Source organism: Lithobates pipiens, unplaced genomic scaffold (genome assembly GCF_037356315.1).
Source record: "Lithobates pipiens isolate NorthernLeopardFrog02 unplaced genomic scaffold, aLitPip1_a1.2 Scaffold_25, whole genome shotgun sequence".
Taxonomy (NCBI): Eukaryota; Metazoa; Chordata; class Amphibia; order Anura; family Ranidae; genus Lithobates; species Lithobates pipiens.
The window spans coordinates 3,238,288-3,258,583 of record NW_027507787.1 but is presented as its reverse complement, the minus strand read 5'-3'; the positions used below and the strand labels follow the sequence as shown (position 1 = coordinate 3,258,583).

The 20,296-nt window shown below is 42.8% G+C and overlaps 1 protein-coding gene across 4 annotated transcripts in view; it reads left to right on the top strand.

Annotated features, from left to right (window-relative positions):
* Positions 1–20,296, top strand: part of DLG5 (discs large MAGUK scaffold protein 5) — a 208,791-nt gene that overhangs the window by 109,366 nt on the left and 79,129 nt on the right. For all 4 annotated transcript variants that reach the window (XM_077453970.1, XM_077453969.1, XM_077453967.1 and 1 more), the window contains 5 exons: positions 316–448; positions 8,549–8,676; positions 12,767–12,942; positions 13,798–13,901; positions 14,286–14,378. In XM_077453970.1, the coding sequence (XP_077310096.1) occupies positions 316–448; positions 8,549–8,676; positions 12,767–12,942; positions 13,798–13,901; positions 14,286–14,378 (634 nt within the window). The remainder of the gene's footprint in view (positions 1–315; positions 449–8,548; positions 8,677–12,766; positions 12,943–13,797; positions 13,902–14,285; positions 14,379–20,296) is intronic.

Here is a 20,296-nt window from a genome sequence, read left to right as displayed (position 1 = left end):
TCATAGGGATTAATGAACCTTCTAAGCGGGGGGGGCGTGTCATTCTGTATTCTATCTGTAGTAAGTCCAGCATAATGCACTTTAGGCTCAGGCAACCACATAAAGGGCCATCTACATGTAGACTTAAAGGTAAGAATTCTTTATATTAGGAGTATTTCTGAATACAATACCAAAATAAGCCCTAGCTGTATAATTTAGTTTCCTCTGTTTTTGCTTCTAAGCTCCAGATGTCTCTAAACAGTTTGTGGTCCATATACAGACATTTTGTTTTTATGATTGCATTCACTATTAATCATGTACTCTTATCACTTTAAGAGAAAAGATGGATAATCACATTGAGAAAGAAGCCAGGTTCCGGCAGCTTATGGCTCATAGCTCTCATGATTCTGCAATTGACACAGACTCACTGGAGTGGGAGACGGAAGTGGTAGAGTTTGAGCGAGAGAGGGTAAGTAGGAAGGAATTAAACAAGAAAAGGCGCTGTTGAGTGGCACATTTGCAACTTAAACTCTATAACTTTAAAATGGTCTGTGTGTGTGTGTGTGTCTGTATATATAATATTAAAAAAACTTTATACTTGCCTAGGTGAATTCAGCATCGATCTAATGTTGCATCTGTCCCCTGCTGGCTCTGCAGTGAGAACTGAGTGATCAAGCACTCAGCTATCTCTCTCCGTCACCGACACTCTCCCTTCAAGCACTCACTGGACCGCTGGCCTGGGGAGGGCAGGAAGCAGCTGGTTCAGGTTCTCAGTAGTGCGCCGAGAGTCTGAGCCAGCTGCCGTTCTGACATCTGGGTGAAACCTGAGATCTTTCCTCAGCCTGGACCGGCTGAAAACCGGTCACAGGAGTTCAGAATGAACTGCACTCCTATGATCCATAGGAGAAGTATAGCCTAAAAAGCTTTGGTCATACGTCTCCTTTTAATAACTGTGCTATATGTTATTAATATCATGCATTTTTGTGCCAATTACGCACCCTTGGCTTCCTGTTGTGGGGTGCTACTCAATTATTGTGCTTTACTGTTGCTTCTCACAATGCATGTCAATAAGTCAGCCTACTGATTTAAAACTATACACTCCCTGTGTGGTTGTCTTATCCCAATAGTTATATGGTAACACTGAGCCAAATTCTATTACAAGAAAACAACTCTTGCGCCACAATAACTTAAATTGGTGTTATTGCTGCATATTATTATTTTGTATATTCTTATAGGGGTAACGCTGAGCCTTTTCGAGCATCCCTTAGTGTTTGATCTACTCATTTCCTATTTCAGTGCAGTAAAAACTGCAAAAAAATGAAAGTGGGACAAATTTGTCCGGTAAATACCGGAAACATGCCCCAGTATCCTACTATAGTGGCCACAGGATTAAGACCTTGTACAATAAAAAGTATATGATTTTATTTACTAAGATAAAAAATTTGTGCGTTTGTACTCCATCCATTTGGCTTCCTCAGGAACCAGACCTGGAAATGATGGATTGCCTAAAACATAATATTAGTAACAGACATAGACATAACAATGTAATCTGTATTATTCAGCCAAGATAAATACTGCATGCTCCTACCAACAAGACCCGTCAGTCAGCGAACCAGCTCCAATGTCTTTGGCAGGCATAGGAGTACCACTAACAAGGACCCAACCCAGCATAGACACATTGACCAGAAAAGCTGCCCTTTTACATATAAAGAAGTGAATAAGTGGTCAAAAGATGCCGAGGGGCCTTCTCAGAATTATGTACAGAACTCAAAAAAAAACCTGAACCAGGAACTTACAGTATCTCACAAAAGAGAGTACACCCCTCACATTTTTGTAAATATTTTATTAAATCTTTTCATGCGACAACACTGAAGAAATGTGCTGTCCCCTCAAAATAACACACAGCCATTAATGTCTAAATCGCTGGCAACAAAAGTGAGTACACCTCTAAGTGAAAATGTCCAAATTGGGCCCAATTAGCCATTTCTCTTTCGTTCATTGACGGACACAGCTCCATTAAATCTTGACTATAGGGTTATCACGCCACCTTTAGGAGAGGACTAGGCAGAACATGTAATACATGTGAAAACAGAACTGTACCTCTGGCTATAACCCCTCAGCCTGCTTCCTGTAGCTCAGTTTTTTCCTGCCTAGTGAAGAAGGACATAGGCTTCCTGCCGGGACCATCGGTCCTGTTTTTTTTTTTGTTTTTTTGTTTTTTTTCTGGAATTTTTGCCTTTTGAGCAAGATATTGATCCTGTGCTGCTATCAACAGCTGGCTGGGTGACAGGCTGGATAAATATAGAGCCTTGTCTCCCCAGCCCGGCCATCGAGCGTGAGCAGGCCCTAGCTACGTACTGGGTCGGCCACGACATGCCCCTCAGGCTCCAAGGGCGGCAGGTGAGCTACATGCTCCGGGGCACACATATGGCCGGACTACGGATGTCTTTGTCACAGTGTGCCATGGCCAACAGCCACCCCCTACTGCTTGGGTGTGGGTCTGTGATGGGATGCCTCCAGCTCATCCTGACGGTAAGTACAGCTCTCCCTGTCTCGGCAGGACAGAGTAGCTGGGCATTCCCTGGAAGGGCCCTCTTCTCCCTTTCCTCTCTCCCTGTCCCCCCGGTCCTCCCTGTCGGCCATGTACATCCCGGGATTAGAAAACTGGCAGGTGGACTAATTAAGTCGTCAGATGCTGGACCCAGGAGAATGGTCGTTGCACGCAGAGGTGTTCAGGCTTCTTTGCCTGCTGTGGGGCACAACAGATATGGATCTCCTGGCCTCTCGGCTCAATCCAAAGGTGCGGAGGTTCTTGTCCAGGTCGAGCTCCTTGAGCAAACACGTCAGATGCGTTGGTGGCTCCATGGGAGCAGTACCGGCTGATTTGCACCTTCCCTCCACTCAAACTGTTGCCACGTCTGCTTTGCAGAGTGGAGGCCGAGGGGATTCTAGTGATACTGATCGCTCCAGATTGGCCCCGGCGTCCCTGGTACGCCGACCTAGTATGCCTGGTAGCGAATGCTCCTTGCTGGTTGCCGATGTGAGAAGACCTTCTGTCACAAGATCCGATACTCCATCCTGCTTTACCGTCGCTGGTTTTTAACGGCATGGCTGTTGAATACTCGGTAATCTCCACTATGCTGAGGGCACAAAAATCTTCTCCTCGGAAGATATACTATCGTATGTGGAAGGCTCATTTCTCCATGTGTAAGGAGATGGGGTGGCGTCCGCGCACCTATTTCATTTCCAGGATCCTGCTGTTCTTACAGTGAGGAGTCGACCAGAAACTGGCTTTAAGAACCATCAAGGGACAGATATCAGCCTTGGCTGTCTTTTTACAAACGACCCCTGGCGTCACTCATTGATAAGCACCTTTGTGCAAGGGGTTCGGCTCGTTGACTCTTTCTAGTGGCTATTACATCTGCGAGGATAGCGTCCGCAACCTTCTTTTCTTCCAAAGGTGGTTTTGGCTTTCCATCTCAATGAGGACATTGTGTTACCATCCCTGTGTCCTAAGCCAACACATTGTAAGGATGTGGCCCTCCATTCCTTGGACGTGGTCCGGGCCCTAAGAGTATATCTGTCTGCCACGACTCCCTTCCAGAAGTCAGAATCTCTGTTCGTTTCAGTGGCTGGTCCGAAAAAAGGGCTCGCTGTCTCGTTGTCCACCATTTCACGGTGGTTCACACAGGTCATGGTCCAGGCTTACATCTTGAAGGGCAGGTGCCCCCTTTCCTGTCACGGCCCATTCCACCAGGGCAATTGGGACCTCCTGGGCTTTCAGCCATCAAGCGTCTGTCTCCCAGGTGTGTAAGGCGGTGACTTGGTCGTCTGTTCATACTTTCACAAAGTTCTACAAAGTTGATGTGAGCACATCTTCTTCAGATGCTTGCTTTGGCCACAATGTTTTGCAGGCGGCCGTGTAATTGTTGCAATTTACACTGTTTCTTCATGTTAGAGAAAGTTGCATCTCGGTTGTAAATGCATTCTGATGCATACGTTGTCCGCAAGTTCTGATCCGGTTGTTTCAGATGGCAACTCCTCCGTTGAAGAGCGCCTCTGGCTGTGGGTGAAGTTATGTTTGCTGTTTCCACCCCTCGTTCTGACACTGCTTGGGCATGTCCCTACGGTCAAGTTTTAATGGAGCTGTGTCCATCAATGTACGAAAGAGAAAATAGGATTTTTGTACTCACCGTAAAATCCTTTTCAATGGCATTCATTGACACAGCACTCACCCCTCCTATTATTTTATGTTATACTGCTTGTTGACAGACTGAGCTGCAGGAAGCAGGCTGAGGGGTTATAGCCAGAGGGACCGCCCCCTGGGCGGAACTGTACAGTTCTGTTTTCACATGTATTACATGTTCTGCCTAGTCCCCTCCTGGAGGTGGCATGATAACCCTACGGTCAAGATTTAATGGATCTGTGTCCATCAATGAACTTCAGAGAAAAGGATTTTACGGTGAGTAAAAAAATCCTATTTTTCCCTCTCCCATGTCATGTGACTCATTTTGTGTTACAAGGTCTCAGGTGTAAATAGAGAGCAGGTGTGTTCAATTTGGGGTTATCGCTCTCACTCTCATACTGGTCACTGGTAGTTCGACATGGTAATTCGTGGCAAAGGATCTGAAAAAAAGAATTGTTGCTCTACATAAAGATGGCCAAGACCCTGAAACTGAGCTGCAGCGCGGTGGCCAAGACCATACAGCAGTTTAATGGAACCAGTTCCACTCAGAACAGGCCTCGCCGTGGTTAACCAAAGAAGTTGAGTGCACATGCTCATATCCAGAGGTTGACTTTTGGGAAATAGACGTACGAGTGCTGCCAGCATTGCTGCAGAGGTTGAAGGGGTGGAGAGTCAGCCTGTCATTGCACACTGCATCAAATTTGGTCTGCATGGTTGTAGTCCCAATAGGACGCCTCTTCTAATGATGATGCACAAGAAAGCCCGCAAACAGTTTGCTGAAGGCAAGCAGACTAAGGACATGGATTACTGGAACCATGTCCTGTAGTCTGATGAGGCCAAGATAAACGTATTTGGTTCAGATGGTGTAAACCGTGTGTGGCGGCAACCAGGTGAGGAGTACAAAGACAAGTGTGTCTTGCATACAATCAAGCATGATGGTGGTAGTGTCATGGTTTGGGGCTGCATGAGTGCTGCCCTCACTGGGGAGTTACCGTTTCATTGAAGGATCCATAAATGTCAACTTGTACTGTGACATGAAGCAGAGAATGATCCACTCCCTTCAGAGACTTGGCCGCAGGGCAGTATTCCAACATAACAACCTCAAACACACCTCTAAGATGACCGCTGCCTTGTTAAAGAAGTTTAGGGTAAAGGTGGTGGACTGGCCAAGCATGTCTCCAGACCTAAACCCTATTGAGCCTCTGTAGGGCATCTTCAAACGGAAGGTGGAGGAGTGCAACATCTCTAACATCCAGCAGCTCCGTGATGTCATCATGGAGGAGTGGAAGAGCACTCCAGTGGCAAACTGTGAAGCTCAGTGCTGGAAAATAATGGTGGCCACACAAAATATTGACATTTTCACTTAGGGGTGTACTCACTTATTGCCAGCGGTTCAGACATTAATGACTGTGTGTTATTTTGGGGGGCTTGCAAACATACACTTTTATACAAGCTGTACACTCACTACTTTACATTGTAGCAAAGTGTAATTTCTTCAGTGTTGTCACATGAAAAGATATAATAAAATATTTACAAAAATGTGAGGGGTGTACTGAGATACTGTAGATGTTAAACTGTTCCATGTAGAAAAAGGCGTGTTCCAAGAATCTATTGAAGTGGAATCGGCAGTTCCAGGATTGATATCTTAAACTGTAAGGGTATATACGAATTGGAAAGATGTAGGTAAGGCTCTTACTCAGTAGTCTATTTGAACACGCAGAAGAGGTAACCGGTGAGCCACGCCACTTACTGCAATAATGAATGAAGGCGCAAGGTGCAATCTCTGAGAATACTGTATAATGTAGGGCCCCACAGCAAGTCACCATGGGCCATCAGCAAAGTTTTTCCATAGAGAACGTCACAAAGCTCAGCATGATTAATCTGAAATAGATAGGACACATGTCCTTAATAATTATAGATCTTTTGGCGACAATGGCCCCAATGGGCATTGCATCTGCCAGACTGACTTATACAAGGGGTTGATCTGCACTCGCTGAACGGTTTCAATATATCACCACACACACCGCCAACCGAGGCTGCCCCATCGGTGTTGGTTCTATTTACTCTCACCGCACCGTTCGCCGCCCATCATAACAGGGATCGTGTATGATAATGATGCCATCACACAACGACCCGCCAATGTCGCTCACGCACAATTTGCGCACGCCACCGCGTGTATCCATGGGTACTTTGTGAGCAGAAAATGAGGACACAACTCCTCAGACTGCCAGGTGGAGGAAGGAGTTGGCATCAGATGACTATGCGTGCAGTCTTCTCCAAGGGGAGGTTTGCTAGATTCCGGCCACATGTTTTGATTTGTTATTGTTACATAGATGATGTAATTGTGTTTTGGACTGGTACAAAACCAGAACTGTTGGAATTCATGGGCATAATAGAAGTCAACCATTTCAATTTGAAATGTACTATGCATCATGATGTACAATCTATTCCATTTTTGGATTTCAGAATCTTTAAACATTCTGATGGGTTGATTGCAAAGTCACTTTATCAGAAATCCACAGCTGGCAATACCATACTCCAAGGCAAAAGTGCCCATCCCACGCCCCCTTATTAGAAGTACACCTTGCAGCCAATACCTACGTCTACAACGTATTTGTGATCCCTGCGGGGATGGGTGGCGTATATTAGACCCCAGATGGCGGCATGTGTGGCGATATATTGAAACAGTTTGGTGAGTGTAGATCCACCCCTTTTATGAGTCGGTCTGGCAGATACAATGTCCATTGGGGCCAATAGATCTATCATTATTAAAGGGGTTGTTAAGATTTTTTTATTTTCTAAATAGGTTCCTTTAAGCTAGTGCATTGTTGGTTCACTTACCCTTTCCTTCGATTTCCCTTCTAAATGTTTTTTTTCTTTGTTTTCTTTGTCTGAATTTCTCACTTCCTGTCCCTCCTCAGTAAGCTGTTCAGTCTGACTAAACACCACTCGGATGATGGTGTGAAGTTTACTGAGGAGAAACAGGAAGTGAGAAATTCAGACAAAGAAAAAAAACATTTAGAAGGGAAATCGAAGGAAAAGGTAAGTGAACCAACAATGCACTAGCTTAAAGGAACCTATTTAGAAAATAAAAAAATGAAGCTTTACAACCCCTTTAAGGACATTTGTCCTATCTATTTCAGATTAATTATGCTGAGCTTTGTGAAGTTCCCTATGGAAAACTTTGGTGATGGCCGATGTTGACTTGCTGTGGGGCCCTACATTATACAATATTCTCAGAGATTGCACGTTGCTTCTTCCGTCGCTTTACCCATTTGTTATTGCAGTAAGTGGTGTGACTTACCTGTTACCTCTTCTGTGTGTTCACATAGACTACTAAGAGCCTTCCTTACCTATTATCTTTCTAATTTGTATATCCCCTTATAGGTATGAGATATCAATAATATTTGAACTGCTCATTCTGCTTTAATCAATCCTTGGAACACGCCTTTTGCCACATTAAACAGTTTTACATCTAAGTAAGTTCTTGGTGTATGTTTTTGAGCTTTGTATATCATTTTGAGGAGGCCCCTTGACTTCCTTTGACTACTTATTCACATATATATATATATATATATATATATATATATAGATATATCTATCTATATATATATATATAGATAGATATATCTATATATCCTCTGTCCTGGTCAGTGTGTCTAGTGCTGGGTTGGGTCCTAGCCCGTGGTACTCCTATGCCTGCCAAAGGCGTTGGGGCTGGTTGGTTGACTACCGGGTCTCATTCGTAGGAGCATGCAGTATTTCTTTTGGCTGAATGATGCAGATTACATTGTTATGTCTATGCCTGTTACTAATATGTATTAGGCAATCCATCATTTCTATGTCTGGGTCCTGAGGAAGCCAAATGGTTTGCAAAATGTTGACCGAACAGACAATAGCACATATATATGGCATTGTTTGTTTTTGATTTTGAACCAAACACACTAATTTTATATTTTGTATATTCCATGTTTAGTATGTTTCTATACCCTTATGTTTGGGGTTTTTAATCTGTGTGCAATAAAAACTGATTTTATCTATGTCTCCATTCTGTGGCTGCTATAGTCCGCTATTGTAGGATACGGGGGCATGTTTCCAGTATTTACCTAACAAATATGTCTGTACTTTTGAATGAGGCCAAAGCCTTTTATTGAGTCTGTCTAGGAAAAGGTGAGCATATAAAACATGTACAGTCTATGTAAAAAACTTTTACACCAATAGAAATATATAATTCTATGATAATTGAAAATGCATGCTTACTGAAAATACACTGCACATTCCCTTTAAACTACAATATCGTTAGTCCAAAACTGAGCAGGAAAAATGTCTGTATTAAGCATTGTATATAGAATTTGTTACCAACACTGCTTTTTTTTTTTAAAGGAGGATATGGACCTTAAGGCCCTGGGATTTGAAGTAGCAGATGGAGTGAACGAACCCTTCTTTCCAGGGGACAGTGGCATTTTTGTGACAAAGGTTGACAAAGGCAGCATTGCTGATGGCCGCTTAAGGTACATATCTTTTGAGTTTAAGAAGGAAGGAACATTTTTTTTTTTTTTTTTTTTATAATAATAAACTGTTGATGACTCTTAGTACTATGGTAGTGTTTATACAAAGACTTGCTTTCCTTCCCTCTCCCTCTGTTTGATCACCCATGCCTCTCTCTACCTTTATACACGCCCACTCTTTTGGGTCCCACCCCACACACCTTTTTCCTTCCCTTCCTTTCTGACTTGCCCCCCTCTGTCTGCTCATTGGAAGTGCTTTCTGACTTGCTCTTGCCAGAAATAATCTTCCTGATCTTGATTTGCTGTAGAGGTATGGCCTCCACTAGACTTCTGAAGGTATGCCTTGGTATCTGACACCAAGTCATCCTTGGTAGCAGATCCTTTAAAGAGGAAGTAAACTTCCTCTGCAAACTTTTACCTGTAGGTAAGCCTATAATAAGGCTTACCTAAAGGTAGTGAAAATATCTCCTAAAACTGTACCATTTAGGAGATATTTCCAGTGCATGCAGCCAGTGACATCACTGGCTCATGCGCTTTGAAGGAACTGGCGACTGGTGCCGGTCCTTCCGAGCCCATGCCGTGAATGGCGGCTGCCACGTGGGAGTGATGTCATTGCAGCTCCGGCCAATCACAGAGCAATGAGAGCGGTTTGTGGGGACTGCTGCAACAGCTTTGTAAGTATTTCATAGCTCATTATGCTTTTTTGTTTTTCTTTATTTTTACTTGGGGGGGGGGGGGGGGGGGGCTTGGGTTAGAGGTTTCTAATCTCCTTTGTTGTGTAAGTTTCATAATCTGCCCTAATGCTGTAAAGCGCTGCGTAAACTGTCTGCGCTATATAAATCCTGTATAATAATAATAATAAGTGGCAGGGTGGGGCCTACATGGATCGGACTGCTAGATTTGAGATCTGTAGAGTTGTGTTCCTCAAACATTTAAACCAGGCCACCTTCATTTATTGCTCCATGTTCAGCTCTGATGCTAATGTGCCTATTGTAGGCACTTTTGGCTGTGGACTTGGATCAGCATGGGCACCCTGACCAATCTGCATCTATGCAGAACCATACTAGACAAACTGCAATGTACTGTGTGTTCTCACACCTTTTTTTTTTTTTTTTTTTTTTTTTTTTTGTAATCGGCACAAACTTTTTTGAGCTACAGCAGCTCTTCTATTGAATCAGACTACATGGGCCAAGCTTCACTCCCCACATGCATCAATGAGCTTTGGCCACCCATAACCCTGTTGCTGGTTTTCCCTTCTTGGGCCACTGCATACCAGGAACATCCCACAAGAGCTGCAGTTTTGGAGATGCTCTGACCCATTTGTCTAGCCATTACAATTTGGCCCTTGTCAGTCACTCAAACCTAATACGTTTTTTCAATTTTTGTTTTTGTGTGTTCAATGCATCTACTTCAGGGACAACATATTCACTTGCTGCCTAATATATCCCACCCACTTTCAGATGCCATTGTAATGAACTAATCAAGGTTATTCACTTTACCTGTCAGTGGTCATAATTTTATGGATGATTGGGGGGTGTGTGTGTGTGTGTGTGTGTGTGTGTGTGTGTGTGTGTGTGTATGTATATATATGTATATATATATATAATATATATATATAGTATTACATTACACACACACACATACAAATGTGCTCATACGTTTACATACCCTAGCAGAATTTGATTTCTTGGCTATTTTTCAAATATGAATGATGACACAAACTTTTCTTTCACTCATGGTTAGTGTTTGGCTGAAGCCATTTATTATCAATCCACTGTTTACTCTCTTTAAATCGTAATGACAACATAAACTACCCAAATAAACCCTGATCAAAAGTTTACATAACCCAGTATGTATTGCCCCCTTTAACATCAATGACAGCTTGAAGTATTTGTGAATGAGGCTCTTGATCTTCTCAGATGGCTGCTTATTCCTCTTGGCAAAAAGCCTCCAGTTCCTGTAAATTCTTGGGCTGTCTTGCATGAACTGCACATTTGAGATCTCCCCAGAGTGGCTCAATGATATTGAGGTCAGGAGACTGAGATGGCCACTCCAGAACCTTCACTTTATTCTGCTGTAGCCAATGACAGGTCGACTTGGCCTTGTGTTTTGGATCATTTTCATGTTGGAATGTCCAAGTACGTTCCATGTAACAACAAGGCCTGGGGAATGCCCGGGAAAAATCCAAACCTACTTACCACCAGCTCGCAGACAACCAAATTGACCTGTCTAACAGTACATTAAAAACAGGGGTTTAGTCCACACGCATTTGCAAACGCATGCGTAAGCCACAGAGCCTCGTCAAGGCACCCTTGTATCTGTGGTCCTAACACTAAAGTATGAGTGTCCCCACAGTGGAGGCACATACATTCTAATGGATAGATGAGGTCAGGTGGACTGAAGGGGAACCCACCCCTTCTTAAAGGTACATGCAGCGCACCAAACACCCAGCACGTAGCACAATGGCTGCAAAGGTTTTGGTGCACTGCTGCACCAATACAAATACGGTATGAAAAAACTCACCACCGCCCTCATCTATAGCTGGCTATAGCAGTAAGTGGCATTGGAAGGCTAAATCAGGTAACAACAAGGCCTGGGGAATGCCCAGGAAAAATCCAAGCCTACTTACCACCAGCTCGCAGACAACCAAATTGACCTGTCTAACTGTACATTAAAAACAGGGGTTTAGTCCGCACGCATTTGCAACGCTTACGTTCCATGCGTAACTTCCTGGCTGATGAATGCAAATGTTTCTCAAGTATTATTTTTTGACATACTGCATTCACCTTACCAACAATTGTGATCAAATTTCCTGTACCTTTGTAGCCCACATATCCCCAAAATATCAGCGATCCACCTCCGTACCTTTCATCATAGGCCTTGTTGACTTCTTTGCCAGAAGGTTTGAGGCTTGTCTCTGTGCTGTTTGGCGTATTGTAAGCGGGATACTTTGGTATTTGCTTAGTAATGGCTTTCTTCTGGTGACTCGACCATGCAGCTCATCTTTCTTCAAGTGCCTCCTTTTTGTGCATCTTAAAAATGGCCACACAACATGTTTTGAGAGAGTCCTGTATTTCACCTGAAGTTATTTGTGGGTTTTTCTTTTCATCCCGAACAATTTTCCTGGCGGTTGTGAAATCTTAGTTGGTCTACCTGACTGTAATTTGGTTTCAACAGAACTCCTTGTTTTCCACTTCTTGATTAGATTTTGAACACTGCCGATTTGGCTTTCTCAATTCCTTCGGCATCTTTTTATATCGCTTTCCTGTTTTATATAGTTCAACTACCTTTTCCCGCAGATCCTTTGACAATTCTTTTGCTTTCCCCATGACTCAGAATCAAGAAACGTCAGTGCAGCGCTGGATGAAAGATGCAAGGGTCTGTCAGGAGTCCAAAAAAACACATTAACCTTTTATACACACACACTAATTACAAGCAAACCGATTACAGATGAGGATGGTTACCTTTAATAGCCATTCAAACCCCTTTGTGTCAACTTGTCAAATCCCCAGGATATGTAAACTTTTGATCAGGGTAATTTGAGTAGTTTCTGTTGCCATTATGATTTAAAAAGAGTAAACACAGTTGATTCATAATGAATAGCTTCAGCCAAAACTGAGTGAAAAAAAAAATATTTGTGTTATGCATAAGCTCTGAAAAATGGCCAAGAAATCATAAATTCTGACAGGATATGTAATCTTATGAGCACAACTGTATGTATGTATATTGTACTGTAATTGTGCTGTCCCCCCTCTACATTGTAAAGTGCTGCGTAAACTGTTGGCTGTCGCTATATAAATCGTGAATAATAATATATAAAAATGTATGTGTGTATTTATATAATGGAAAAAGTAATTTCCTAATCCTTCCATTATTTCTTTGTTTTTTTGTTTTTTATCATTAACTTTATTAGAATTTATAAAAGGCAGTGCATACATGGCCTTGTACAATCTGAGCAGTTTCTTTGTTCTATGTACTATATGGTCCAATGAAAATGTATTTCCTATTCAGTACTGCATTGATTTCATATGTACGTTTTGTATGTTGGACCAACACTGTGTAATATGTTAGGTAATAACTATTCAAATTACAGGGTGAATGATTGCCTCTTGAAGATAAATGATGTGGATCTCACAAACAAGGATCGCAAGCAGCTAATTAAAGCTGTATTAAGTGGAGGGGATGTCATTAACATGGTAATTCGTAGAAGAAAGTCCCTAGGCAATCGAATTGTCACTCCTCTTCAGATCAGCTTGGGTGGCCAGAAAGGTGAATTTTTCTTATTTTATGAGCAATAAGTAAAAAGGTTTTCCAGTTTCATGTATTGCGTTCTTTAAGGGCCCTTTCACACTGGGGCTGCCCATGCGTTGGCGTTTTTAGTGGTGTTTAAGCAGCGCTTTTAACCCCCGCTAGCGGCCGAAGGAGTTAAAAACGCCCGTGTTGTGGGGCTTCCGAATCGCTTTTTAAGCGCTTCGGAAGCGCTGCCCTTTTATTGCAATGGGCAGGAGCGTTTTGGGAGCTCCCAAAACTGCCCCAAAGATGCGACTTGCAGGACTTTTTCTAACGTCTCGCAAACGCACTGACCCAGTGGGAAAGCACTCTAGCTTTCACATTCAGGCACCATGGGAGGCAGTTTTAAAGTGCTTTACAGGTGCTATTTCTAGCATTAAAATGCCTGAAAACTGCCTCAGTGTCAAAGGGGTCTTAGTCAGCTTTAAAATCCTTTAAATGTATAGATAGGCTTCAGTGGGCAAATGCCGCATGCTTTAGACCAGTGATGGTGAACCTTGGCACCCCAGATGTTTTGGAACTACATTTCCCATGATGCTCATGCACTCTGCAGTATAGCTGAGCATCATGGGAAATGTAGTTCCAAAACATCTGTGGTGCCAAGGTTCACCATCACTGCTTTAGACGTTGACATATGACAATTTTAGAAGATTCTGAGGCCATTCAGAAATCATTACAGGTGCAGTATCTGCTTTTCCATTCTCATGGACTTGTATGGGGATAGAGGAGCAATTCTAAAGTGAACAAAAGCCTACTGAAGCTGTCTAATGGGTGTTCTGCTGTGCTTTCTGATGATGTAAACTGTTTTTTTTTTTACTATATTGCTTGCCACAGACAGTGGAATTTCCTTGGAGTCTGGTGTGCTGGTGGCAGCTGTGATGCCCGGGAGTCCTGCTGCCAAGGAAGGAACACTTATGCCTGGTGACAGAGTGGTGGCTGTAAGTTTACTATTGTTGTTGTTGTTCCTTTTCATAATTTTGGCAAAAATAAATTCCTATTTGCCAACTGTGGCATTAATAACATTGTGACAGTTCAACTCTTTGGTAAATCAGTGTGGTTTATCAGATGTGATGTTGTAGTAAAGCATTGCACCCTACAATGATGTACATATACATAGTGCATTAAGCCATATCAAAAAAAAATCTAAAAATTTTAAATTTACAGAGTTGATTACAGCAAATTGAAATCTGATTGCTATAGATTATTGTACTTTGAACATTCTTGCTGTCATTTTGCTTGCTTTATTCAGCAAGCCTTCACTTATGAATCAATGGAATGCCTAATGTTTTTCACTGTATTCTAAAATCTTTTTTGTATAACAGATTAATGGCATAGCTCTAGACACCAAGTCTATCACTGATTGTGAGGCTCTTCTGAGAAGCTGTCGGGATTCATTTAGCCTTTCTCTTTTAAAGGTATTTAAAACCTTAGTGTCTTTTCATTAGTGTATCAAATATATCTGCTTTTAACAAAGTTCAGGAAGGACTGATATGTTTAAGAAAAGCATGAAATAATACACCAAGAGCCGGTTCACGCTAGATGCAGGATCAAGAATGCATAGATAGTGTTTAACATGGATTTTAACTGCCTAGTTCACAGCAGTTCCACTGCAATCAACAAAAGTGGGACATGTTGGATTTTTTTTTCTATATGGAATGCGGCAACGTGCATCAAAAATGGACATGAACGCACATATCCTCAATTGAGAAGAAGGAAAAAAAAAGGGAAAAAAATGCACCAGAACGCATTAAAAATGTGCAGGTGCAAAGGCGGATTTGCAAAGAAAATCATACCAAAGTGAATATGACCTATATTCTTAACCACTTCCCGCCCGTGCTATAGCCGAAAGACACTACAGCAAACTTTGCCGGGAGGGCTTACATGGACGTCCTCCCATGATCGGACTCATCTGATCACATATCAGGGTAAAAGGCCAATCCCAGAGGCCCTTTACTGTGTGATAGCTGTATCCAATGACAGCTGATTACAGATGTAAACACAAATCGGTTATCAACTTTTCTTTCCTCGCACTGACAGTGCAAGGAAAGAAGAAGGGAGCCAATAACTGGCTTGTGTTAAAGGGACATCGGCACTGATAATCAGGGCAGTCCCATCAGTGCCCACCAGTGCCTCATTAATGTCACCCATCAGTGCCACCTGTCAGTGCAGCCCTCATCAGTGGCCAGTGAAGGCGAAAAATTACCTTTTATAACTGAAACATTTTTTTTTTTTTTTCAAAATGCATTTTTTTTTAAAGCGGAGGTCCACCCTAAATTCTGCACCCACTTCCGGGATAGCTCTCTGCGGAAAGGGGCGTAGATTACGCCCCTTTCTGCAAGTGCCCGCCCCTTTCCGCAAGTGCCCCGCTGCCTGCTGGGAAACACACAGATCCCAGAGGCAGCGGGGACCATCCTTATTGCGCAGCGCGATTCGCGCATGCGCAGTAGGGAACCGGGAAATGAAGCCGAAAGGCTCCATTTCCTGATTCCCATACCCAAGATGGCGGCGGCAGCACCCGACAAGACAATCTAGAGATCATCTTCGGGTGCCGACATCGCGGGCGCGCTGGACAGGTAAGTGTCACTATTTTAAATGTCAGCAGCTGCAGTATTTGTAGCTGCTGGCTTTTAAAAAAAAAAAAAACGCGGAGTCCCGGCGGACTCCCGCTTTAAATATCATTTGGAGTTATTTTTTTTTTCTGGGAGCAAATAGCATGATTATGTGTGTTATTTTATATATGTTTAAATAGTATTCAATGCACTGAATGTTATCCCTTAACCACTTGCTGCCCGCCCTATAGGGAATTGACGGTGGCAAAGTGGTTTCATAATCCTGACCGGACGTCATATGACCTGATCAGGATTATGAGCCGCTGCGCGCCCCTGGGGGCGCGCATTGCGGCGATCGTTGTTGCGGGGTGTCAGTCTGACACCCGGCAACTACGATCTCGGTAAAGAGTCTCCGACGGAGACTCTTTACCATGTGATCAGCCGTGTCCAATCATGGCTGATCACAGTGTAAATTGGAAGAGCCGGTGATCGGCTTTCCCTCACTCGCGTCTGTCAGACGCGAGTAGAGGAGAGCCGATCGGCTGCTCCTCTGACAGGGGGGTCTGTGCTGATCGATTATCAGCACAGCCCCCCCGAGGATGCCCACACTGGACCACCAGGGACGCCACTAGACCACCAGGGAAAAGGTAATAAAGGCCATAATCCTCCCTAGACCACCAGGGATGCCAGTCAGCACAATGGGTGCCAATCAGTGCCCATAATGGATGCCAATCAGTGCCCACAATGGGCATCACTGATTGGCATGCATTATTGTTTAGCACTGATTGGCATCCATTACTATAACACCGATGCCGCCTATGAGTGCCCACCTGTGCCGCCTATGAGTGCCCACCTGTGCCGCCTATGAGTGCCCACCTGTGCCGCCTATGAGTGCCCACCTGTGCCGCCCATCCGTGCCAGCTATCAGTGCCAATTTGTGCCACCTATCAGTGTCCGTCCGTGTTGCCCATCCGTGTCGCCCATCAGTGCCGCCTATCAGTGCCACTTCATTGGTGCCACATTGGTGCCCATCAGTGCCGCCTTATCAGTGCTCATCAGTGTAGCCCCAGCAGTGCCCATCAGTGAAGGAGAAAACTTACTTATTTACAAAGTTTTGAAACTGAAACAAAAAAAAAAAACATTATTTTTTTCAAAATTTTCGGTATTTTTTTATTTGTAGCGCAAAAAATAAAAACCGTAGAGGTGATCAAATACCACCAAAAGAAAGCTCTATTTGTGGGAAAAAAATGATAAAAATTTCATTTGGGTACAGTGTAGCATGACCGCGCAATTGTCATTCAAAGTGCGACAGCGCTGAAAGCTCAAAATTGGTCTGGGCAGGAAGGTGTTTAAGTGCCCTGTATTGAAGTGGTTAATATTTGTTTTTATAGAATTGCTGTATGTGTAGGAAGTTTATTGCCTATATTTGTAGTCGGCACATACATTTAAAGGGGCAGCGCATCAGATTATTGATTTTAGCTGGTATATTGTGATGAGTACACCTTTTGTAGTTACAGCAGTTCCATATCACAGAATTATTGTTTTAGTTTTTTATTTTATAGCAGCGCATGAGTTTACTATATATTATATCATCAGATATATCGCCTCTAAACCTTCACTTTCCTCCCAGGCTTCGATTTCAAGACCCAAGTTCAGTCTTTCATGGTACAAGGCCTGGCCCAAAATTTCCACCAAGTCTTCTTTCCAGCCCTCATCCAAAGCAATCCATAGATTATGAGATTTTCTTTCCTTCCACCACTCCTCTTCTGAATAGTCTAATATGGAAGCATTGGGTTCACAAGAAAGATTGTTGGTGCAATCTCTCACTGAATTGGTCCGTGCCACATTTTTGCTGCCAGTAGCGGAGTCAGTCGGTGAGCCCACTTCTTGTTTGGGTTCACTAAAGCCTCCCCAAACTGTTCATGCTTTTCCTATCCATTCATTACTGAAAAAGCCTTTGTATTCTGAGTGGGAGCACCCATCTAAACAGTTTTTTCCTCCAAAAAAGTTTTCAACACTTTATTCTATGTAGGAAGAGTTTAATAAGAAATGGGTTATTTTAGCAATTGACGCTGTTATATCCTCTGTGAACAAAGACTTGACTTGTCCTGTAGACAATGCTCAAATGCTGAAGGATCCAACAGATAAGAAGTTGGAATTCCTATTTAAAAACAATATTTCTCTGGCAGGTTCAGTAGTTCAGCCTGCGCTGGCAGCGATAGCGTTATGTCAGTCCTTAAAAGACCAGTTTAAAAAGGTGCTCAAGATTATTCCTGATTCTCAGGCCCAAGATTTGTTCCGGGATATCAGAGGCGTTATGTTTTACAGTAGACGCTATGAAAGATTCTATTCTCCAAGCCACACGGCTTATGCCCTTGGCCTTTTCTCTCAAGGCCTTCTTTTTCACTCTGCTTCACAGTCTCTAGCTTTAATGGCATGATTGTTAAAATCCAGGCCTTAAAGAATACAGGGTTCTCTTTGTCTGTCAATGCTATCTTGCTAAGTGCAAGAAAGGCCACACCCAGGAATATTATCAGCGTACCTTGAAACCTTATTTTGCCTGCAGTAAGAGCAGTCTATTAAATCCCAGAGTTTTTATACTGTATCCCACACCGTTCCCTTCTATAAACATAATCTACAGTGCTTTGCAAAAGTATTCACCTCCTTGGCATTTTTCGTGTTTTGTTGCCTCACAACCTGGAATTAACATGGATTGTTTGAAGATTTGCATCATTTAATTTACAGAACATGCCCCCAACTTTGAATGTTTATTTTTATTGTGACGCAAACAATAAATAGGACAAAATAACAGAAAAATAACTTCACCCCCCTAAGGTCAATACTTTGTGGAGCCACCTTTTGTGGCTATCACAGGTCCAAGTCGCTTTGGATAAGTCTCTATGAGCTTGCCACATCTTACCACTGGGATTTTTGCCCATTCCTCCTTGCAAAACTGCTTCAGCTCCTTCAAGTTGGATGGTTTGCGCTTGTGAACAGCAATTTTTGTCTGACCACAGATTTTCTATTGGATATAGGGCTCTGTGCTTTGATCAGGCCAATCCAACACATTTACATGTTTCCCTTTAAACCACTCAAGTGTTGCTTTAGCATTGTGTTTGGGGTTATTGTCCTGCTGGAAGGTGGACCTTCATCCTAGCCTCAAATCGCACAAGAGTGGAGCAGGTTTTGCTCAAGAATATCCTTGTATTTAGCACCAGCCATCTTTCCCTCAACTCTGACCAGTTTCCCAGTCTCGACTGCTGAAATACATGGTGTTCTTTGAGTGATGTGATGTTGGGTTTATGCCAGACATAGCATTTTCTTTGGCCAAAAAGTTCAATTTTAGTCTCATCAGACCAGAGCACCTTCCTCCATACATTTTGGGAGTCTTCCACATTCCTTTTCGCAAACTGAAAACGTGCCATGGCTTTCTTCTGGCCACTTTGCCATAAAGCCCAACTCTATGGAGCATACGGCTTATGGTCGTCCTATGTACAGATACTCCAGTCTCTGCTGTAGAACACTGCAGCTCCTCCGGGGTTACCTTAGGTCTCCATTCTGCCTCTCTGATTAATTCCCTCCTTGCCCTGTCCGTGAGTTTTGGTGTAAGGCGGTTTCTTGGTGGGTTTGCTGTTGTGCCATGCTCTTTCCATTTGGTTATGAAAGATTTGATGGTGCTCCTAGGCATCATCAAAGATTTGAATGTTTTTTTTATAACCTAACCCTGACATGTACTTCTCAACAACATTGCCCCTTACTCGTTTGGAGAGTTCCTTGGTCTTCATGCCAGTGTTTGCTTAGTGGTGCCTCTTGCTTAGGTGTTGCAGCATCTGGGGCCTTTCAAAAAGGTTTGTATATGTATTGACAGATGATGTGACACTTAGCTTGAACACAGGTGGATATTTCACTAATTATGTGACTTATGAAGGTAATTGGTTGCACCAGTGCTTTTTATGGGCTTCGTAATAAAGTGGGTGAATACATACGTACATACAAATTATCATTTTTTTTTTATTTCTGAAAAATTGTTTTATGTATATATTTTCTAATTTTTCCTTCACTGACTTTGAATATTGTGTTCTGATCCATCGCATATCCTTCAGATTAAAAAAAATTGAACTAAAGGCTGTAATGTAACAAAACAGGTAATACGCCAAGGGGGGTGAATACTTTTGCAAGGCACTGTAGCTCTCATCACTCTAATTCACTCTTCACCCTTTTTTTTTTTTTTTTTTTTACAGAAAACCTTTTATGTAAGCTTTTTCTTGTATCAGGCTCCTTGCTGCACCTTATGCTCTTCCTGCCTGGCCAAAAACAACCTTTTAACCCATCAGGGATATTCTCTTGAAATCTGTTATCAATAGGGTAGCTTTTTCTGGTAACCATAATGTCAGCTAGGCTTATCTCAGAACTGGAGGTTCTTTCCTGCAAAGAACCCTTGCTTATAATTTAACCACTAGGTCCCCGTATGTCCAAGGCCATCTTTCCTGCCAAAGGTGATTTCAGCGTTCCATCTTAATGACAACCTTGGTCTGCCATTCTTGTGCCCTATTCCTAACCATCTGAATGTCTTGCTACATGATCTGGACTTTGTCAGCTATATTAGAGCATGCCTGAAAGCTACTTTTTTTTTTTTTAGACAGAGTTCTTGTTTGTTCTTTCTACTCGGAGAGTTCAAACCACTTTAAACACCATTGCTAGGTGAATAAGGTGTTTGATCAATAGAGCATACTCTCAAAAACATACCCCTCCTCTTGCGCTGTTACACACACCTTCAACCACAT